This window comes from Sarcophilus harrisii, chromosome 2, assembly GCF_902635505.1.
Source record: "Sarcophilus harrisii chromosome 2, mSarHar1.11, whole genome shotgun sequence".
Lineage (NCBI taxonomy): Eukaryota > Metazoa > Chordata > Mammalia > Dasyuromorphia > Dasyuridae > Sarcophilus > Sarcophilus harrisii.
In genome coordinates this window covers 634,554,455-634,579,232 of record NC_045427.1, presented here as the reverse complement: position 1 = coordinate 634,579,232, position 24,778 = coordinate 634,554,455, and the positions used below count along the sequence as shown (strand labels likewise).

Here is a 24,778-nt window from a genome sequence, read left to right as displayed (position 1 = left end):
CAGTAATGTATTTTAAAATATCAACATGAAGTATTAGTAAAAGTACTTCTTGGGGTTTTTTTTCTCTAATCTTTATCTTAATTCCTAAAATAATCTCTTTCTCTTTCTTTCCTCAATTCCTCTATGCTATTTATTTTATTCTCCTTTACACTACAGATCAATTCTTACTCCAGTATCCTATGCCTAGACAGAAAAGACATCCCTGTCAGGCCACAGTTTGCTCTAATGAATTCTGTTAATTTACAGTGTGTGTATGAGAGAGACATAGAGACAGAGAGAATAGGCTTGTCTTTTCAGGAGAACTTGTGGAAATAAAAGAATCATCTCAGCTATACTCCAGTGGCTCCACCTTCCCATAGATCCTACCCAAGCCTTAAGATATACCCTTTTTGAGAAATGTGTATCCTGGAAGCACATGATGGCCAGCACCTCCCAGCACTGGCATCATATCCAGGAACTGGTCCCTCTTCCCTGACATATCCCTCAAAAGAGATGAGAGGACATACTTCCTATTAAAGACAGAAAATAGAACAAGTATCTAGAAAATGCTCAAGGCATATTGATTTTTCAAAATTGCAAAATGTTAAAGAGAAGTTAAGGAAAAATAAAAGTTGGTTATCTGAAGAACATAATTAATGAAGACAATGAAATTGTATAAATAGGCAAAATATAATCCTTCTTTCACAGTTTAGCATGATTTTCTTAGCTTATTTTATTTATGTAGACATAGAACTCTATAATAAAATTTTTATCACAGTAGTTAACTTCAGTAAATAAATAATTGGTTTCTATCCAAGGTTATAGGGATAACAATCTCAAGGAACTTCATAGGGATTAAAGGTCTGTTGCTAAACTTAGAAAATTTATACCAAAAGAAAATATGTTGATTTCAATTAGAAAACTAGATTTGCATACTAAAATATGAGAATGATTTTTTTTTTAAGTGAATCCACTAGTCAGTAGTCTTTAAATCTGAACTTTCCAAATTTTGGATATTCACTAAGATGAATAAGGTTTTTGTGGTCTGTAATCTATTATAAAATCATGTATTCTAAAGTAAGCAGTATATAATTTAGGTTTTGGAAATGTATATAATAACCACTGGCTTCAAGTTAACTCTCAAAGATGGACTAAATTGTGGAGGGGCTAAGACCTCCATATCCACAAGATCACAGATATTTGAACCATTGAACTATAAAAACAATATAATTGAAGAACTATATTTTGACAAAGTAAATATTTGGAAGGATATTAGACTAGATAAATACTTTTTTTTTACAAGGTTTGGCAACAAATATGATAGGATACATCTGCTTTCTTTGCTTTTCAAAGCAATTTCCTAAAATACGATCTCAGGTTTTGATAGACATGAAGGAGAGCTGTATTTTCCAAAACCATATTTGAAAGCATGAAGCATTTGGGCTTTGATACAGTGTCTGAAACAGTCTTTTTCAACTGTTCATATTGTCATATTCTTGTATTTCTACAGATGATTGGGTTTCTTTTCTCAAAATCTTTCATTCATTTCTTTTAATGTCACCTTTCTCAGTCTTTTGGTATTCAAACAGCTCAGGAACACTTCTATCTGTAAAATGCTTTGCCACAACCTTAAGTCAGCTTTGCAAACTTATGACTTGATGGGTTCTTAAAATGTATAGGTGATATAATGAATCAAAGACATACTTGAGGTAAATACATTAGTATGATAATTTCTGCTCTGTATTGATAAATATCACAACTGTTTACAATTCTGTTGATGTCAGTGAGCATCATAACTGACTATTTGCAATTCTATGTTGATAGACATCTTCGTGTTGATAGTTGATAGTATACAGAAAGGTCAAAGTGTGTATTGGGTATTGACCCTAAAAAGTAAATGATGCTAGTGTTATGGTGACATCAGACTGAAAAGTATAAAAACATTGGCACTCAGATTAACAAAATGAAGACTACAAAGCATTAAAAAAAATGTATAGGTGGTTAAATCTGAAAAATCAAGACTCTTCAAATTGAAAAATATGAATATTCACTTAAACAAGACTACCTTTTTACATTCCTGTTTTTAAATGTTTTATTTTGACAAAATATAATAAGCCTGTGCCTTGAGAATTGTCCCAAAGATGAATTAATAATATATTCTTTGAGCATCTGTCTTTAGATGAAATTCTACAATTAGAAAAACTCAGTGCCCCATAGGTGCTGAACTGCAATGGAATCCCTTTGCTCAGTGTTCTTCTGCCCAATCAGGTGGAATGTTTCACAGGCACATGGTTTATACAGCTCAAAATAACTTGGGACCTGCGAACTGACAAATGCTCTGGCTTCGGTGGTGACAGGTTGTCCAGCTTCTTGCAGCCATCTTCAGTGAAACTAAGGTTGTTAACTCCTCGCTCTCTATGGACGACTACATTTTGTGTCCAAGGACCTGAAGACTTCCAGTGTTTCTCCTGTCATTTCATCTTCAAGTTCTCCTGGATAATTGGTATCGCTGTGGAACACCAGGACTGGAGATTCTCATCTGGATCAATTAAAAAAAAAAAAAGAAAGGTAATATATGGACTTAGTTCACGAATAGGTGTTGATAACAGAGTGAATATTTTTCTAAATAGGTGTGTTGTATCACAGGCGATAGCACAAAAAAAAAAAATCAAATGTTTTTCAAATAAGTTTGGAGAGGGTTGATGTCATCCTCCCTGCCCGACCTTCTCTTGAAAGCTGGTACCTATTTGAGGCCTAATGGAAAAAAATCATCAGAAGGAAATTGTTATGGGTTATATATATATATATATATATATATATATACATATATATTACATATATATATACACACATCATATATGTGCGTATGTATGCATATACACATTTATATGTATATATGGTATTATTTAGATATTCATTTTCTACCATCTATTCAAGTAATTGTGTAAAACTATTTCAGTAGAACAGCCATGTCCTTCTTAAAGAAAAATAAACATAAAATAATGACTACATAGTTAAGACTTTCATTTTAATTTTTTTATCATGTAAAAGGATATGTCTTGCTAAATTTAGTATTGGGAGATCTGCTCCCTGGATTAATGTACACAACAGCTGCAGAAACAGTCCTACTCAAAGGGCATTGCTCGTTCTTTCTCCCATTCTATCTCTTGCTGCCTTTTCATTTCCATCAGAAAGATACTTGACTGTCAGTGGCAAGTGTTTGGCCTATTACATTGAGCAGTATAAGGAAGTATTAATATTAAGCAACATTAAGCAGTAACTAGGGACATATCTGGTTTTTAAATCACTTTAAAACATATAGTTAAGAAGAAAGAATAGAGCAAATAAATAGGTAGTTCTGGCTGGCCTAAAAGATGACCATCACATTAATAACATCAGGAACATTACTTACTTCAATGATAAAATTTTAGTTACCATGTAATTTAAGGAAACTAAAATTTTTCAGCAAAGAAAAAATAGCTAAATGAACTAGGCTTATATATTTCAATTCTTCTTAGTCTTTCTAATAAGCTTTGAGAACATTTTGCTTTTTGTCTTAATACTTTAGTAAAGTATGACATACCACATATGTTTAAATCCATCTAATTGCTTTATAATTCTGTTATATAATACAAGAATTCCAAGAATTCTGATAAATTGTAAAAGCTTTTCTTTGGGAAATTTAAAATTTCATGACTTACAATATAGTTAGGAACCACATTTTAGACATGAGAGAGCTTTACAGTAATAGAGCATGACACATGCAGATAGTCACAGTCTACATTCACTCCTTTTCCTCTGCTTGTAGCCTTTGGCAAATACAAATTAGAACTCATCAAATTATTTTTAACACTCTGGTCTTCTCATTAGTATTAGTTATTATTATTAGACCAGTTTATTATTTATTATTTTATGCTGATGCTGCTGCTGGTATTTATTATTTAGACCAGTCTCTGAATTATAGGAAGACCATATACAATCTCATTTCATCTGCTCTGTGACTTAAAGGGTTATATTCAGTGAATTGCTCTAGACCAGAACCTATAGATGATGGGGAATATCTGCTCAATCCCAAATGCTGGCCAAATCAGATGAAAATGTCATTGGAAAATGCTTGATAAATAAATAAAAATACAATACAACATAGCTTATATTATTTTGTGGTTTTCTAAGTCAATGTGGCCTGCAGGGATCCCTTTCTATTTGAATTTGGCAACACTGATCTAAATAACTAATTCCTTAACACAGAAGTAGTGATGTGCTTATCACTTCAACCAGGGATGACAAGTAGATTGGTGAGACTGATCCCAGAAAAACAATTCCTTTGTTTATTTAATAAAGTAAACATTCAAATCCATCCATATTGGTAAAGGAGACAAATGTGATGGAGGCAACTCAATGTTAGAAATCACCTGATGATTTTAAGGCAACATTTCCTTGTTCCACTTGAGATTATTTTACATAAGCAGTTTTTATGACAAAAGATAATCATAAAAGCAATTTTTCTGGTAGGAATATTCCAAAACTACAAATAATTATCATAACCTCCTTTATAACTAGAATTTATTTTTAAAAATCTCTTACATTGTTTGATTCCTCTCACATGGAGAAGTATTACATGTCATTTAATAAGTAGTCATGGTTTTTATTATATTCTTTTATGGATCAACCAAACCAAAATAATATTACTCTGTTTTGTTGTGGTTGAAAAGTTTAAAAACGTTTGCCCTCGAAATTTGTTTTTTAACTGTTTCCTTTTCTTGATGGGATGATATTGTATCTTTCCAATTCAAGCTAAATTGGCTATATCTCCTATTAGCTGGAGAACAGAATTCTATCTGTATAGATAAGGATGGGGTAAGTCAGATCTACCTTGAAGAGACTTTAGTAGTTTATTCCATCTAGAAAATTATGGAGAGCAGCAAACAGACAGGCATAAAAATCACCATTCTTATGTTACCAAGAGTTTGTTTCCAATTTTGTCTGGACTATGTGCTTACTAGGTAATGTATAGTTTTAGTTTACCCTCAAAATGTCACTCTGTATAGTAATGGAAATTATTAGAATGTGAAAATGGCCTTTATAATGCTATTATATGAAGAGACTTAGGGTATGTTGTGCATCTTCGTATGTATTTTGTCTTTTCTTTAGAAAGGAGAAAGTAAAGCTAGAATATGATAATGATGAAGATATTTTACATATATGCATATTACTTTTAAAAGTAATAGAATATCAAACATCTATTTTGAAGGGAATTATAAGTGAAATGATGTGATTAAATCAGAGCATATGTTTTAACATTCAATTTTAACATTTAGATTTATTTCTAGATTGTTCATTATCATTTGGCATGTATGCTAATGTTATTATAATCCATAGAATTCATGTGCATTCGATTAGAATCACTTTACCATAACAATAATAACACATTTATATAGTGCTTTCAATATCACAAAGTTTTCCTCCCAACAATCCTATTAGGTAATTATTAATATCCCCATTTTTTCAAAAGAGGAAACTGAGGCTTAAAGATGTAAAATAATTTGTCCAACGCAGGTAATAAGTAAGTCTCAGAACCAAAATTTGAATCTAGGTCTCTCCTACCTCCAAGTCCAATAATTCGGCGGGAGTCAGGAAACTTGGAGTACATAAGCTACACTTTAGATTAAAAAGCTGTCCACATTCAGAATACAATCATGCAACCTTGATTGTGCACTTCATTTCCTACATTCCTCTAAAATACATAAATGAAGAGTAGGTCTTGGTTTCCTGAGGTTTTTTTTTTTTTTTATGATACATATCCAGTTCCAAAACTACCCAATCCAATATCGTTATCACTTTCATGTTGCACAGAATTAAGGGTTTTTTAAAAATCCATTTTAATCATCTAAAATGCTAAAGAAAGAAAACAGATGGTATTGTTCTTCATTTGAACAATAAGGCTAGAATCAATTTTATAATTTAAATGAATTAATCTTTTTTCTTTTAAAAATTTTCCTAAACTAATTGTTTTAGTTCTGATGATTCTTTAACAATAATAGAGATCTCAACTCTTTGTTTTTTTCTGCGGCCTCTACCAAATCCATTTTTGTTCTTGGACTAATTTCAAAATTTTTTGTCCACCTTCAATTACTTCAGATTTTTCTACAAAGCGTAGCTAAAATCATTTCCATGCCTACTACGTCAATTATATCTCTTAAATTAGGGATTCTTAATCTGAGGTCTATGAACATGGTTTTTAAATTTGTTTTCACTGTATTTTGTTAACTATTTTTCTATGTAATTGGTTTCCTTTCTAATCTTTTAGTTTATGTATTTAAAAATATTTTTCTGAGGAATTCATTAACTACACCAAACTACTAAAAGGTGCATGACACAAAAGACGAAAACAAACAAAAAGTCCCTATCTTAATGGGATCTCTGTTTCCTTCCAAATTAAATTTTAGTAGTGACCTTCAGTATTTTTCTGCTAGCTAGCACATCTTCCAACTAGCCAGCCTTCCCTTTCCTACCACCCCTAAACTTTCACATGAAGTTTTCCAGATTCCATCAACCCATTAAAAATTCCTTCTTTTTTTCCACTGAAACATATTTTGCTCTTCCTTCTCTCAAAGTTTATACCTTTTCCTCTTTAGGAATGTGATTATCACTTTTCTGATAGTTCTTTTGTGTTTCAATGCAATCCCCTTGTCTAAATATACTTTAACATGTCTAAATAATTTTTATATTTATCATTTTTTGTCTTATTTACCTTTTCAAACTGAAATATCCTTAAAAGTCATTACTAGATAACTGGATTATTACATTAATTTTATACATGCTGAATTTATTCAGTATAGAAACTTGACTGAATGACGAAGATGTCTCAAACAAAATAGGTTAGATTTTTCTCAAAGTATACCCTGTCTCATAAATATTTAAATGCTGTCTTCAAACAAACCTAAAAAACAATCTGCTTCCACTATGTCTCTGTTAGCTAAGATTCATTGTCGACTCAGCAGGAGTTTCTTCAAAGGACTTGCCAGGACAGTTATGTGGCATGTAAGACTGTAATCTGAATATGTCAAAATCTTTATTTACTAGGCTTCACTGACTTAAATGTATATGATGTTACTTAAATGGATAAAGGATTGAGAATAAGCATGTGATTTCATTGGCATAGAGAGTTCCTGAGTAAAGTTATTCTTTTTACCAAGGCAGGCCATCACTTTCTCTGCAATTTCTAGATTGATAAGAGTGGTCTACAGCAGCGAGAGACTGGATGACTTAATCAAAATCACATATTTAGTCTATGTCCCAAGGTAGATAGATCTTGAACCTAGGTCTTGTATATTCAAAGCCAGCTCTCTGTACCCCATTATACTATATGGTCTCAAAGTAAGGACATTAACCTCATTGGAGACCTTTTTCTTTATAGAGAGGGAAGTAACAACTTCACTTTCCCATTTTTATCTCTATTAATACAACAAAACTATTCATTAAAAATTAGTCTTTCAACTTCAATTCAAGTTTCTAGTACCTTTTCCCTCTACCATTTTTTTAAGCATTCACATTCCCAAGAGAAAAATAATTGTACATCATCCTTATCTCTAGCAGTATGGTCTCTTCTGAAATTTGGGCCATGTCTAAAAATAAAAAAGTAACCACAAAATGGATCAAGAGCCAAGAGAAAAAAAAGATTGCTGTGTTCATATAACCTGGGAGGTTTGCCCTTACAGAATATATACATTTTCAGTAAATTTCCTCATCACACAATCCTTTCTAAAGAAAGATGACTAAAAGGAGATATTTAGAGGGAATCAAGATGAAATGGTTAACCACCATTTTGGTGAAGCTTTGATTGCATCGCATCGGCATGGATACCTCCTCCATCAGAAGAATTGCAGTCCATCTCTGAATTATCCTCCTACTCATTGTGCCTAGTTTTCCATAAATCCTTCATTGAGTTTCTACCTCTGGTGGAGGCTATACTTTGGGATTTTAAAGATTTCATGGCTACCAATGTAACATCTCTACTTTAGCAGAGATCCATCATTTCTTAATCTCACTACATGCCATCCCATCTCATTGATGAGGGCCCACTCTATTTGTCCCACTCTAGGGTATCTTTCCATTTGAATTTTGAGCTGGACAAATATGATCAAATGAGAGAATGAATTTAAAGTCCTATGTGAATATATGACTATGAAGATGTTTGATATAAGAAATTATAAAATCCTGCCTACTTCTTTCTCATATTTTCTAGCATTTCCTTATGAATATATATTACTATAGAAGCAGTACTATAGTAGCTTAGTAGAAGAGTTGGCCTGCAAGGTGAAGCTTCCAATCTTGCCATGGACAGGTCCTGGCTCTGTGATTCTAGGCTTGTCAATTAATCTTTCAGTCCTTACTACCTTAATGTTGCTGACTTGAATTGGTAGAGTTAATTTCTTTAGACAGGAATTCCTATGCCAATAAAATCACCCATTTATTTCATATTTCCAAAGAGAATCATTAATTGCTCTTTTCTCAGTTACTTTTAAAAATCTGTTTTCTGTTATCATTTTGATAACTTCTTTTGAAAATTTCTCCCCTTTCAGAAATTAACCCTTGATTAGTGTTAAAATTGTGCCATCTTCAGCTTGGATTTTCTCTATGAATTTGGTCAGATCCAACTACTTTTCTTCCCAATTTCATTTTACTGAATGTCATTTCTATTTCTTCATAACCCATAAGGTATTATAGTTCAAACATCATGGTTCCACTGTCATTGATAATGAGAATAGATCTAATTAGACGTGAGAGCATATCTATTCCATTTTATATCTATTTTCTATTTTTTCAGTTTCATCTATAAAAATTCTTGGGGTATGGATGATTTGGGTCAAACAACAAATTTCCTATAGATTCATTATCCTCTCAATGGCTTTTCATTGTTTTATGAAATAGTTTTGCTAATAATCTTCCATTGTCCTCCATAAAATTTTGTAAATGAGTTTGTAATCTAAACTTGTTTCATCATTATTATCCAGTTTTCAAGATCAAGTATTTCTAGGTTAAGGCATACTCTTATGGCCACCTTACTATAATGGTTATTTTATATCAGTTCCATCTCTGAGATATGGCAATAGAAACTTTATCCATTTCTCATTTTTCAGAACCAACAACTTGTTTAAATATGTTTGGCTGGAGCTGTTGTAATTACATACAAATCTTAATTGAATATTGATTTTATTCTTTGCTTTGATATACATTTAACCTTTGAATTAATAGTCAACATTTTCTATACAAAGACTGTGCATTCAGCAATCACATTCATATCAGTCTTTTTTGTTTGTTAAGACACATTCAATTTAAATTTTGTCATATTGTTCAGCTTTCCACAGATCTAGGTCCTCCTGACTCTCTACTTGGAGAACCTATTCTTGATATACAGGTGTGAAGCTTCTATGTTCTCTGCAAACTTTTGCCCTCTCTCATTTCTTATACCATATATTATTGTTATTATTATTATTATTATTATTTGCAATGTGCCACATATGCTCTCCTCACTCCCTACTGAAATTCACATTGAAGGCTCTGAATATTGATATAACGAAGAATAGAAATTCTTGTCAAATTTTTGTAGAATTTCACTGCTTCTTCATCCTTCCACAAAAGACACTAGTGCTTAAGCTATAACCATCTCCATGGTGGGCCTCTTGACAGAGTTTATCATGAATACTTTTAAATGAAATAGCCAAGTGATCCATGAAATTATGTCTCTTTCTTATAAGTACATAATAAAAGCACTTTCCTAACTTATTTATCCTCTTAGAAGGAGAACCTATGAGCTATCTTTCCATTTAGTCGGAAGTTTTTCATATCTTATACTTTTATTTATAATGAGAATGTCAAAATAGATGTAATTCTTTCAGTCATGTACAAATCACAAATTACTTGTTGGACAAGTAATTCACATATAGATACCAAGAATTTAATTATCATTTGTAAGAGTCTGAAAATAGTATTATATTTAAAAACCAATTTTTTTTTTTGCATTTCTGTGGAAGGGCTGAAGATTAATTTTGTTTTTATCTGTTTCATTGGTCACTACAAGCTGTGAAAAGAGGAAACAGGAAGAAAATTACAATTCTCTTCAAGTATACAAAGGAATGTCATATCAAAAAGAGATTAGACTTATTCTACTTAGTTCCAAAGGGCAGTTCTGGGGTCAGTGTGTTGAAGTTGCAGAGAGCCGTATCTTGGCCTGATGGAAATAGCAACTATTTAATGAGTAGAGCTGTCCAAAAGTTGAGTGGGATTTTTTTTTTCCTTTGGAGAGAGCATTGGAGAGAGTTCCTCTCTCACTTGAGGTTATTACCTAAAATCTGACTAATTGTTGGATTTGTTGTCTAAGATATTCTTGTTCATGTACGGGAGCCTTCCCTTCCAACTCTGAGATTCTATTATTCTATTTAAAAATTCATCAACAAGCAAACAAGCCTCTAGTGATGAAGCTCTCTGGATTTACATTGGTCTTCTGACAATGTGATCATATTCAGAACTTCCCAATTTGGTAGAACTTGGCCAAGTGTGTGGTCTATTACTATATCCTTCAAAACTCAATGTCATTTTCATGACTTAAAAAGGATATAGAGGATAACTAGGAAACTTCTCATAAAATTGCCCCTAAAACTACACCAGGCACAAAGTTGTATTTTGCCTCTTGAACAAGCTAAAAGCGTAGTGTATGTTGTTATTTTTTTTAAAAGATCCCTTTTGGATAAAGGGAATGTGTTGCATGTTGTCTAGAGCCTCCTACAAATGTAGAGATTGGTAGAGTACTCTCATCACATCTTAATTATTGTTATCTAAACATCCATTGGCACTAGAAGTGCCTCAGACAAAAAGTTAAGGACCATCTGAGATCAAAACATAAACTATATTCATACATGTTTCATGAAGGAAATGAGCAATCTCAATCACTAATAAATCCATCTTGTATCCTCTTTTTTTTTTTTTTAATAGCCTTTTATTTACAGGATATATGCATGGGTAACTTTACAGCATTAACAATTGCCAAACCTCTTGTTCCAATTTTTCACCTCTTACCCCCCACCCCCTCCCCCAGATGGCAGGATGACCAGTAGATGTTAAGTACATTAAAATATAAATTAGATACACAATAAGTATTGTGTCCTCTTCTAACAAAACTATCGATTTCCTTTACCATCTATTCATCGATGAAGAGATCCACTGTATATCCATTTTCTTGTAAAGAATATTTTGCGACAACTTTTCTAGGTTGCTGACCCTCAGTTTTCATGCTGTTTTTTCTCACTAGGCTCACCAAGGTGCTCATTTCACTTATTTACTGACCATGCAAAGGGTAGAGTGACCCCATTTAAAGTATTCTCCAGCAGGGATTGTTCTTGGCTTCTTGCTACAGTCATTTCCATTAAATTAATTAGCTTCAGTCTTAGGTCAACCACTCTAAGAGCATATTCAGATATAAATAGTGAATCAAGTGAAGCTAGCAAAGCATATTTTATTAAAAAATGAGAAGAAATTTTAGAATTGGCATATGGTTTGCATATAAATGAATATTTTTCTTGACCTTAAATTTTGTTTTCTTTATAAGATTAAGGATTTCTGCGGCAATTATTTATACTATTAATTAGCATAGTAAATCCTTTTTTTCATGAAGTATAAAAAGGTGAGATTAAATTGTAGGTGGCAACTAACTAGCTCATCTCAGATACTAATTCTGTGACCCTGGCCAAGTCATTTAACCTGTGTTTGCTTCAGTACACTGGAGAAGGAAATGACAAACTACTCAGTATCTTTGCCAAGAAAACCCCATGGACAGAGCTGACATGCTCTTGTTTACAAGGTCACAAAGAGTCAGACAGGACTGAACAACAACAATGAGATTAAGTTTAGCCCATGTCCAGATTAATATCAAATTTTCCATTTTCATAAATCCTGAATTAATGAAATCTGAGACTTTACAATCTCAACCCTCTATCACTAAAATTAAATCGCATTATGCACAAAAGATGCAGGGTGGTCAGGTGATGCAGTGGATAGAACACTAGGCAAGACTCCTAAAGTTCCAATCAGGCTTCAGATACTTCCTAGCTGTGTGATCTTGGGCAAGTTATCTAACCCCTTCTGCCTCGGTTTCCTCATCTGTAAAATGAGCTAGAGAAGAAAATGGCAAACTGCTCCAGTATCTCTGCCAAGAAAACCCCAAATAAGGCCATGAAGAGTCAGGCAGGACTGAACAACAATAACAAACACAAAGATAGGGACTTGGCCTCTGTTAAAACAGCACAAAGATAACATTCAATCAAAAAACATTCTTACCAATTTTACCATCGTATTCCTTTTCAGCCATACACAAAGTCTCACTGAACATTATTCCTTAGAACTATCAATAAAGCTCAAAATTCTAAGTTTATTTATTTTTAAGTAACAACATTTGTTTTCTGAGTGGCTACAGTCTGAATGAAGTTTATCAGCTCCTGGCCTTCTCTGAAGTTCCCTCAGGCCAAGAAAAGCCAAGCTGGTTTCCTCTTGGCAGAAATAAAATGGTTTTGAGTTTCTTGGGGCACCAAGGCCTCACGGAGTTGTTGGGAAGAAATCATTATATAAATCATGAAACAGACCACATAAACATAAGCAATTATTTTCCTTCTTCTTGCCCCTATCAAAGTTTTCCTTTTTTAAATTTTCATTTCCTTAGGGCCCCATTATCTGTATGACCAAAATTCATCAGCCAGTCCAGTGAATGGAGAAATGGCTCTGAATTCAGAAAGACCCAACTTTAAATTTGCCTTCAGACACTTAACTGTGTGATCTTGGGCAAGTCAATCAACTACTGTCTGCCTCATTTTCTTCACTTGTAAAATGGAGTTAATGATAAGATTTACCTCCTAAGGTTCTTGTGAGAATCAAATGAGATAAGAATTGTAAAGTTCTTAGTTACAGTGCCTACTACATAGCAAATGCTATATACAAATGTAGCTATTGTTTTGTTATCATCATGTAACAATGGGTGTTAATGAGTTAATATATTCCATATATCCTCAGTAATATATTTACATTTTAACAGGGCTTTCTGAAGACAAGTACATTAGCCCAAATAGTGATTCTAATCATGGGAATTTCAGGCATTGGCAGGTGGATGGAAGAGACAGTAAGAGATAGGTGAGCCATTTGGCACCCTTCGAATCATATCTAAAAGCAACCAATATGTGTAGACCAATATGTAGGTCAGCCTTCTATTACCTTCTAGGAATCTGGCAAATTGCCCCCCTCCCCCAAAAAGAACGGACTAGGGCAGAGAGGGTTTTATAGTACAACTGCCAAAAGGGCGAAAGGAGAAGGAACAGAAACAATCTAGTCATGGAATCTTAGGGTTTAAAAAGACCCTACAAATCATTTAGCTTAATCCCCTCATTTTACAAGAGGACCCCCCAAAGTAGTGAGTCCAACAAGGTCACTGTGCCAGTTTGTACACAATCAGCATTAGGCTAATTGCTAGTATAATGCTTCTCTACTATATCACAATAAATGTAGATTGAATTTCTAAAATCAAGGTAATTCAAAGATCCATTAAAGTCTTTAATAAACTCCTCTAAAATTACTGTACTGTAAATTTGATTTCCACTATCAGAAAACTCTTAACAAAATAGGTTCAGAACTAAAAACATTACATTATTTTCCAAATTAGAAATTCAGAATTTCTGCTCTGCATCTATTGGGTACCTTTGTAGAGTATCTATTAAGTCTGAGTTTGAAAGTACTTAAGTCACCAGAGCAAGATGAATACTTGTACAAAATAAGATAAGAAATTTACTTCAGAGATGTATTAAAAGAATTAATGTTTGTAAAACATTATTTTTAAAAGGGGAGAGGGGAAGAGTCCTTGATAGAGAAAATAGAAGTACAAATAGAAATTACTCCCAGAAATTTCAAGCAAATAATTGCCACAATTAAGAAGGTAAGACAATTGAACTCTGAGTTATGAAAAAGCTACTACTAAAAGTGGCCTTGATGAACATCTAGCTTTTCTTCCATGCTACTGCAAACTGAAAATAATACAAAAAGCTAAGAGGAATAAGACTTATTGGTTGGGTCTACTCTACTACATTATATGTGCAAAAATGATCTTTCAAGAGCAAAATAAGAGAACAAGAGCTAGATGATACCTCTTCATGATAGAATAGTATTGCTGTTTTAGGGATCTTTTTCTTTTCCTGAGGAGCTTTCCCTCAGTGTGTTTCAGTTCCTTGTGTCTTGTGTGTCAGGCCATGCTGCCCAAAGTTGTAAACACAAAGAACACTGAAGGGTTTCATGATAACTGTTAAAAAGGCATTAATAACCATGTCCTTGTTGAGACCTTCAGTGCATTTTCCTACTTGTGTCAGGAACCACAAGATCAGAAGGCAACATAATCCAACAGAAATTGTCCCAAATCATTCAGAATGAGTAAATTGAGATGATCTAAATGAATATATTTGTATTAATTGTATTTTAGTTGTGGCCTATAGTAAAATAATGATTGATTATATTGTTTCCTCTGGTTCTACCCAGAGGCAAAGCCAAGTGCATTTGCCAAGAAGTGCCCTCTATGACTTGAACTTCATTGCCAGTGGGATGACCTGATCTGAGTGAATGCAACCTGGAAGAGTAGTGAGGGGCCAGATGCAATTGGAAGAGGATGGGAGGGTTTGACGTTAAGTAACAGTCAATCAAGAACCAAGAGCCAGATGCTTGCTCCAGAATTCCAGTTTAGAAGTGTGACAGTATCAGAATCCAAAGGAGCAAGTAAGCAAAATACTGCCCAAGATTTTCCAAGAGTTCAATGAATTAGGTAATCAAACGGGTACAATTCTGAATTGACTTTTTATGGAGATATTGTGCTAATGTCCTTTTGACTTCCACCACTAATGACTGACTGTTTCAGCCTCATCTTGATCTTCCTTCTAATCTTCTTAGGGTCAACTCTCATAGGCTTCAAGTATTTTCCAGAAAGGAAACTTGTTTGAAAAGTGGCAGACTTTACTTTTCTAGTGTACTTTAGTAATGAGTTTGGAAGGTAATACCAGAAGAATTTTGAGTACTTTAGTTTGCATTTTTATATGGTGGGAAAAAAAACTCACTGAATTAAGAGTCAGAACACTTTCGAATTTTTTGATCTAAAAAATAGTAATAGTGACCCCAATCCAACTGCAGTATGACAGGTGAATAAATGTAGTTTGGTAACATTTACTCCTTAATGGATTATAGGGACAAATTTGTTGATAAATGAGGGGGGGGGGAAATCTTATTTTACTCTCTGTTCAGGGAAGGGAAATGTTATGGTTTGTATACATAAAGAATGTTGTTGCAATTGTTAATAAATAAATAACACTTGGATTCTAGCCCTAGATCTGGAATTCAAACAGTTATGTGACCTCCAAAGTTACTTGACCTAAGACTGTAAATGGGAATTGTTATAATGCTTACTTAGAATATACCGAATAAGTATAAAACCAAAGTTGTTTTAAAGCTAGTAATCTGTAAATAGTAAAGCACAAGTAAATTAAAATCAATCTCAGTACTCTATAAATATATCACATTAAAATAAAACAATTCCTACATTTCTATATCTAAAAGATATTACAGAAATTTCTATCTAAAACAATAATCTAAATCTAAAACAAACACTACAAGTTTTTATTATAGTTTTTTTTAACACAATACAATAGTATCAACACTGCCCTTCTTCCCTGTGTTCCCTTCCGAACTTCCACTTTTTTCTTTGTATTTTAAAAATCTTCACTTTTTTTCTATTATGTCAGTAACAACCCCTGCCCACTGTCTCCCATAATGCTCCTCTACCTCCTGGAAAATAAAAACATTTTAACAAATATGTATAGTTAAACAAAACAAATTCACACATTAACCATGTCACCTATTACATATCTCATTCTGTACCTGCTGTTCTGTTATTTCTTTATTTTCTGAAACCAGGATTAACCATTGCATTGATCCTATTTATGAAGTCTTTTATCATATATTTTTTTTCAATATATCCCTGTCCTCAATCTCTTGTAGAGTCATTCATTTCTTATAACAAACAATAAAAAGAGAAAGAGAGAAGCGAGAGAGAGAGAGAAGTAGTTCAGCAAAACTAACCAATACAGAAAAAGCATAACATTATATGCACTGTTCCATATCAGTAAACTCCACCTTTATATGAAGGCATGAAGGTACAAAAGTACTTCTTTATAACAAAGTATTCAACAACAAAGTATTGCTTTGTTATATTGAATATAATAAAATATTCAATGTTAGTACTAGCACTTGGAAAATGAAATCCTATAATAGAGTTTTTATTATTCAAAATTTAGTATTCATCATATAGAACCAATTTACATTTATACATTTTTAAATCCTCAAGTATCTGAAGTGCACAATGTTAATGTCTATTCTTTACTGATGAGGAAAATAAACTTATATACCCTGTTTCTGTTTTGTTCAAAAGATAAAAGTCCCTATATAATAGACCTTCCCTGAAAGAGATTCCCTAGAGGGATCGATTCAGATTTGCCACATATCATAACTGTAATTACTGTAATCAATTTCTAGTACAATGGAAGTAAATATGTGGGCTAGAATTACATTTCCTGTCACTATAATTGTATCATTAGACTGTGGGCTCCTTGAGGACTCCTTTGTCTCTTTCTATATGCCCAGGTTTAGCACAGTATCTGGCTAATAGGAAAATCTAAATAAAAGTTTACTGATTGATTGATTTGAAATACCATATCACAGGATTGTAATGGTGAGTGCCTGGCACATAAATTTAATAAATGATTGTTACTTGTTGACTAATTCATTTCTGTGTTTCCAATTCTAGTTAAATATCATGTCATTTAAATGTATTTTATAATTTATAAGATCATAGAATTCGACCTTTGAAGGTTCTCTTTGCTATAAATTAGGTACCATCACTAGTTAGATCAAGAAAATGTTTCATTTGGAATTTATGTTCTTAAGAATCTATTGTATAATATTAAATATAGCCCTGTTAATCCCCCCTGAAATCATTCTGGGTTTTTTTTTTCTTTTTTCTTTTTTCACTTTATTAGCAGCATGCAAGACGACAACATAGAAGCTTCCACTTCCATATCTCAGCTTCTAAGGGAAAGCTATTTAGCTGAAACCAGGCATCGAGGAAACATTGAGAGAAGTCGAGCAGAGTCTACCCCCAATCCTTTCCATTTTGGTAGTCTTGCTGGAGCTTCTGGAGGAGGAGGAGGAGGACAAGATGACCTTCCAGATCTTTCTGCCTTCCTGAGTCAAGAAGAATTAGATGAAAGTGTCAATCTGGCAAGGCTGGCCATCAATCAAGATTCCATGGAGGGCAAAGCTGATGATTCCCAATCTAGAAAACATCTTTCTTCGGATCAGGTGAAAAATTCAACTAAATCAAGTTCTGATCTTAACTTCTACCAATATCGCCCCGAGACTCAAGCCAACTCCAAAGAAAGTACTCAGGAAACAAAGAAGCCACAGTATAGTTCAGAAACCCAGTCCAAAAAGGTGTTCCTAAACAAGGCTGCTGATTTTATTGAAGAGCTATCTTCCCTGTTCAAAGCCCACAGCTCTAAAAGAATCAGACCCCGCACCTGCAAAAACCACAAAAGCAAGTTGGATTCTCAAAGTAAAGGCCCACAGGAAAACAGTTCTGGCTTTTCTGGTCTGTCTGAAAGACGAGAAAGATCTTCTATTCCCATCCCCATTCCTCAGGACACTCAAGATAATGAAGTGAATCATGCCCTTGAACAACAGGAGGCTGAGAGACTTCAGGAGATTGAACGAGTTGCCAATGAAACAACCAGTGCTGATGTCACCCCGGATTCATCGCCTTCATCTTTGTACTATGAAGAGCCTCTGGGACAACCGCCACGCTTTACTCAGAAGCTAAGGAGCAGAGAAGTTCCAGAAGGAACTAGAGTGCAGTTGGACTGTATAGTAGTAGGAATCCCACCACCTCAAGTAAGGTAAAAATATCCCACCATTTTCGAAATTCATTTCTTACGATTCCAATATTTCTATTGTGACTGAGTTTTGAATAATTGGATAATCAAATTAAGTTATTTCTAATGATAAAACAAGCACAACTTGAAGCCTGTAGCTATAAGAATGTATTTACTATCAATATCCATTGAAAATTAGTGATATTCTTTGAATCTGAGAAGAAAAGAAAATTGTTATTTGTAGCTATGATTTTATTAGGATAAATATTGTAGCTAAGTTATAAGCCATATAATGGGTTACTGTTATATGCTTTCAAATTTTGATTATTATCAATTACCTTTAACATCAGGTTAGTGAAATGCGTATCACTCCTAAAAAGATTAATTTGTAAAGAAGCTCCTTTATTCTTTTAAGCCCCTATCAAGAGTACACTTAATTGATTTTATTTGCTTGCTACTGATATCTTAACGGCCTACTTCCTTCAGTGATGATTTAGTACCTATCTAAAATTCCAGGTATATAAACAGGAAATACTTTTTCTTAACTAATGGGCATTTTAAAGAATTGAAATAGTCATAGATTCCATTTATGTTAAGTAGTATGCAATATTATATGTGCAGACACATTTATATACTATGAAATTAAGGCATGCCTAAAATTTTATTTTATTATTATTTTGTTGGTGGTGGTGATGAGGCAATTGGGGTTAAGTGACTTGCCCAGGGTCACATAGTTAGGAAGTATTGTCTGAGGCTAGATTTGAACTCAGGTCCTCCTGACTTCAGGACTGCTGCTGTTTTATCCACTGCCCCACCTAACTGCCCCCTAAAATTTAATTTTGCTTTAAAGAAAGACAGGAATACTGAAATGAGAGGAATATTTCAATTCCCCCCCCCCGAGACAATTGGGGTTAAGTGACTTGCCCAGGGTCACACAGCCAGATTTGAATTCAGGTCTTCCTAACTTCAGGGCTGCTGCTCTATCCACTGCTTCACCTAGCTGCCCCTAATATTCCAAATTTTAAAGGGAATTAATGATTAGATCTCAAATCAGAGTGTCTTCCTTTTAGATACTTAACCAATATTTTTTATTAAATTAAAATCAGACTTAAACATTCAGTCTGGCCATTGTTAAATGTTCTGCTATAGTTCAAATATGTTTTCTCCAGAGCATTTCCTCAATCTACTAGTTTAGCAATCCTGACAAAAAGGAAATATTTGGTCTGGCTGACTTGTTCTAAATGAACCCTCGGTAATTTAAAATATACAACCTTTTATTTTCTGATGGCTTGAAAATGATCTCTAATGGTCCATTTAAGAATTTTATTAAGAAATCAAGCTTAACTAGTTGGAAATTCATCAGACTAGCAGTATATACTTTCTTCCCTTTAAAAAAAAAAATTGGAGGCATTGCTTGTTGATTTACCTTAGGAATAACAACATTTGGTAGTACATAGAATTCTGGACTCAACCAAGAAAGACCTGAGTTTGAGTCCCACTTTTTATACTTACTAGCTGCATGACTTTCACCAAGTCAATGAACCAATCTAAATTTCAGTTTTCTCAGTATGACTTTGCAGAGTGATTATGAAGCTCAAAAGAGATCATCTATATTATCTAATCTATGTTAACCTATATTGTAGATATTATAATCTAAAATGTTTTGCAAACCTTAAAATACCATATGAAAATCAAGTATCATTCTTTTCTCTCTACCAGTCCTATGGCACTTTTCTCTCTTTTTACTACAGTTGCTTAGCAGACTAGCATTAACTCCAGCATCTTGTAATGTAGTTCTAGGCCACATTGAATCAGTCTGTTAATGCATAAAAGGATTTTAAAATTCATTGGGTCTCTTTTTACAGGAAATAGGCCTAGAAAATTTGAATGACTTAAACTTAGGTCTTTTGACTACAAGTTCGGTTCTCTTTCCATTGTACCATACTTCATGTCCTTAGGGAAATCTTAATCACTTAGCATTACCTCTTTGGATTCCAAATCCATATTATCCATTTTTAGTCTATCTTTCACAGTCAATCTGGGAGGGGAAGACGCTCTGGACTTCAGACCAAAACAGTCACCCTCTCCCAGAAGTCATAGCTGTCTTTGAGAACAAAGACAAACAACAATCTGTGAGTAGGAGCTGCCCTACTGAAGACTGAGTAACAAGCTAGCGTCCTTCCTTCTTGGTCAATTCTTGGTCAACCTTTATCACAGAGTGAGCTGGGCTGCTCCTCATGACATTGCTCAGCTTAAGAAGTGTTCAGTTTACCTCCTGCTTGCCTGATTCTGATTTCCAGGTCAATTTGGCCTCTTCTGGATAGTAGGGAGCTAAAGCAAATTAAGATGATTAACTGCCTGAGTTCCACACTTTCTTCCTCTCTCCCTTCTTTCTTCCTTTCTTTCTGCCTCCATTTCTTGGAGTTCATGGGCCAGATTTATTTCTTAAGGACCAAGTTTAAACCCAAAAGAAAGGTCCCAGACCAACCCCAGTTGGTTTTTGTTTTGGACCTGATTGCCTTAGAGTAAATGTAAACAGCAGTTGTCCTAGTTTGGGGCCATTCTTTGCCTTCTTTCCTTTTTACATATCTGTAATCCCTGAATAGACTATTGCTTCCATCAGACTTCTCAGTTTGACTATCACAGATCTTAACTTATTAACAACCTTACATCTTAGCTTAAAAAGGGCCAAGATTTCCCACTGTATCCAGAGACATATCCAATAGTCCTGATCTATATCTAGCCATTGGACCCAGATGATACTGGGAGAGAACCTGAAGCAGTTGCACAGGCTTCTCTCACTCAAATCCAAGTCACTTGCAATCATTTTCCTGATGTCATGATTGTCTTTGAGACTGAAGGACAAACAATAATTTTTCACAATCTGAAAATCATCCTCCTTGGTAAAAAAAAAAAAAAAAAAAAAAGCAAAAGCAAAACAGGAATTCAGTCATACCATATTTTCCATATTCTTTTTCACCCTTGAATTCCTTTGCCATTTTTATCTTGTTAATTCCCAAACTCTAGTAAGGTAGTATGGTGAAGTTTTAAAATTATGCTGATTGGATCCACTACAAATTATTGCTTCAAAACCTCAACTGGAACTTCAAGGCTGTGCCATCAATTTTTTTATTGTCTTTTGATTGATTCTTTAGATCTGCAGATACAGCTTCAAAACTGCCTCCTCAAGTTCCCAATTCTAGATCCATAATCCTTTTCTTTAGCTGATGATTTTGCTTCCTACTATAGTAAGATTAGACAATCTAGGAGCTCTCTCAAATTCCTACAGTCCTGTCTCAAAAGATAATGTGGCCAAGGCCATATTGTTCCCATCCCATTCTGTCTCCTTTGGAACCTTGTTCCATTATTTACACTTTTTTTTCCATCTCCATTTTCTCCCTCTCTGCTGGATCTCTCCCCTCTGCCTTGAAATATTATCCAAAGAAAAAGAAACAACCAACCCCACCCCCCAAAAAATTCAGTTGAGCTCTGCTACTCTCTCAAGTGATTATTCTATTATCCATATTCCCAAATCATATCTGTTTGGCTAATTTTGACCCTACCCTTAGTTGTCTCTAGGAAATATCTGAATATAGCTCATAACTAGGTCTATACAGGAGGGGGTAAAAGAATCCCTTTTTCCTATACAATTATTCAAGACAATGAAAGCATTTATCAAGTAGTCCCTTTGACTTCACTGTCAATGAGTCCCACCTTCCCCCCAAGAACTTTCTGGACTCAAAGCATCATCCTGCAGATTGACTTATAAAGGGAAACAAACTTGGAGCTGCTAGGAAGGGAAGCCTCCAACATTTCAGTGAATACTACTTTTACCAAAGACCTACACATGTCTAACTTTATGGTACTGCCTCAAGAACATGAACTCCCCTAGAAGAGAAATACATTTGGGATTGCTATAATGGCAATCTACTTCCCATCAGCCTTCTACTATCATAATAGCTTATGTTATTGGTGGAGGACAAAGCCCAATTTTTTTTCTCCCTTTCTTTTGTAGTTATGTAGTACTCTTTTCATGTTATGTCTGAAACTCCAGATGCAGGGATTATATGGATTTTCCTTTTTTCCACAAAAACCTAGTATTGCCTAAGACTCTCTTTTTGTTTTCTTCTATCATTCTTTTTTTAAATAATAGCCTTTTATTTTCAAAATACATGCAAAGGTAGTTTTCAACCTTCACCCTTATAAAATCTTGTGTTCCAAACTTTTTTTCCTTCATTCCCTCCACTCTCTCCCCTAGAGAGCAAATAATCTATGTTAAACATATGTATTTCCACATTTATTATGCTACACAAGAAAAATCAGATCAAAAAGGGAAAAAATGAGAAAGAAAACAAAATGTAGCAAACAATAACAAAAAGGTGAAAATACTATGTTGTGATCCACGTTCAGTCCCCACAATCTTCTTTCTAATTACAGATGGCATTCTCCATCACAAGTCTGTTGGAATTGGCCTGAATCACCTTATTGTTGAAAAGAACCACGTAGAACTCCCTTTTTCTGTCTGGAAAGCTGGAGTTTAGAATTCTTAAACTTAATTAAGGTTGTAGTCCCCAGACTGCTGCTACCCAGGAACTCTTCTCATTCTAAAAGGCTAAAGTTCAAGAACTTCCTCCACTTAGGCATATGGTTCACATCTCTACAACGTCCATCTTTCAGACAGAGAGATTATGACATTCTCTCTACAAAGCTGGGGCTTGCTACTTAGCATCTACATCCTCCATGTGCTTCTTATCCCAGAGCAGCCATTAGTAGTTCCTAAATAGTTCCACCAGAATGTCTCAGGAGTGTCTCAATCTCCTTATCTTCCCACTAAAACTTATTCCTTCCTAACTTTGTTATTTCTGTTAAGGGCAAAACCATCTTGCTAGTCACTTAAGTTTAGCACTTTAGATCATCTTTGACTCTCCCTTTTTTTCATCTCCAACATCCAATCACTTCCCAAGTCATGTTGCATTGGTTCCCCCATTTCCCTCCCTCTGTCATATGGCTAACAGCATCCTAACTATACCATAACTAATATCCTAACAACCCTATCTTTCTTCCCTCAACTCATCCTAAAAATTACTGCAAAAGAAAGGGAGCAAGTGACTTCTTCTCTCTGGCCCTCATTGGTAAAATGAAGGAATTTGTCTAAATGATCTTCAAGGTTTCTTTTAGCCCTAAATCTATAATTTTTTGATCCCATGTCTTTCTCTTGCTCAAATATGTCTTATAACTTTTTGTTGCTTATAGGATAAAATACAGACACTTTATCTGAACCTTTAAAGCTTTCATCAATCTGGTTTCAATCTACTTTTTAATGAGTCAATTAAAAAGCATTTATTAAATTCCAGCCATGTGCCAGGCTCTCTGCTAAGCACTGGGGATACAAAAAGAAACAAAGGAAAAGTCCCTTCCTCAAGGAGCTTGCAATCTAAGAAGAGAGATAACATGCAAAAACCACACATGTGTACACACACATGTTATAAACAGGATAAATAGGAAATAATTAGCAGAGGAAAGGCCCTAGAATTAAAGGTTTCCTATATTTTAGTTGGGTCTTAAAGCAAACCTGGGAAGTAAGTAGGAATTGGAGAGAGAACTTCAGATAAAGGAAACAGCCAGAGAAAATGCCCAGAGCTAAGAGATAGAGATGGAATCTCGTGCTCATTGGATCAAGGAGTATATGTTAGGTAGTGATGTATAATAAAAATGATTATATAGGAGAGGGATAGGGTAAGAAGGACTTTGAATGCCAAGCATAGCATTTGGTATTTGTTCCTGGAGGCAATAGGGAGCCACTGGAGTTTGTTGAGTAGGAGAGTGACATGGTCAGACTTAACACTTTGGAAAAAGTAACTTTAGTGACTGAATGGAAGATGGAATGAAATGGGTAGAGATTTGAAATTTATAGACCCTTCAGGCATGAAATGATGAGGGCCTGCACTAGAATGGTCATAGGTGGCAAAATAGAGAAGGGAGTATACTTGAAAGATGTTGCAAAGGTGAAATCAATAAATCTTGATAACAGATTGGCTGATAGATAGTGAGGAGTCTTAGAATGACTTCTAGATTGTCAGTCTTAGGGACAGGGAAGATGATGTTACCCTTGAGAGTAACAATGAAGATAAGAGATTAGGAGGGTTTTAGGAGGGAAGATAATGAGTTCTGTTTTGAACATATTGAGTTAAGATGTCTTTTTGAGATGGACATCCAGTTCAAGAAGTCTAAAGTAGTTGGAGATGAGATTGAGGCATGAAAGGTAGAGTTGAAAATCATAGCATAGAGATGGCAAATAAATCCAAGGGAGCTGATGAGATCAGGTGAAATCAAGGAATGAAAGGTATATTTGAGAATTATCAGCATAGAGATGGTAAATAAACCCAAGGGACCTGATGAAATCACCTAGTGAAGTAGTACTGAGGAAGAAAAGAAGATGGCCCAAGACTGAGCCCTGAGGGACACCTACTGTTAGAGCGCATGATATGGAAGAAGACTGAACAAAAGAGACTTAGAAGGAGCCATCAGGGAGGAGGAGAACCAGGAGAGAGTAGTGTCTTGAGAACCTAGAGAATATAGAGTGTTAAGAAGAGAGTGATGTGTCAAAGAGAATGAGGATTGCAAAAAGGCCATTGGATTTGGCACCTAAGAGATCATTAGTAATTTTGGAAAGAGTAGTTTCAATGGAATAATAAGATCGGAAGCTGAATGTAGAGGATTAAGAAGAAAGTGAGAGGAGAAAAAGACTGTAGGAAACCTTTTTAGCCTTTTGGAGAAGTTTAAGGCAGAGGAGATACAGT

The 24,778-nt window shown here is 34.3% G+C and overlaps 1 protein-coding gene across 1 annotated transcript in view; it reads left to right on the top strand.

Moving 5' to 3' along the window:
* Positions 1-1,663: 1,663 nt before the first annotated feature.
* Positions 1,664-24,778, top strand: part of MYPN (myopalladin) — a 100,638-nt gene continuing 77,523 nt past the window's right edge. Inside the window, exons 1-2 of the mRNA XM_003755025.4 lie at positions 1,664-2,547; positions 17,088-18,002. Of these exons, the coding sequence (XP_003755073.1) occupies positions 17,092-18,002 (911 nt within the window). The 5' untranslated portion in view covers positions 1,664-2,547; positions 17,088-17,091. The remainder of the gene's footprint in view (positions 2,548-17,087; positions 18,003-24,778) is intronic.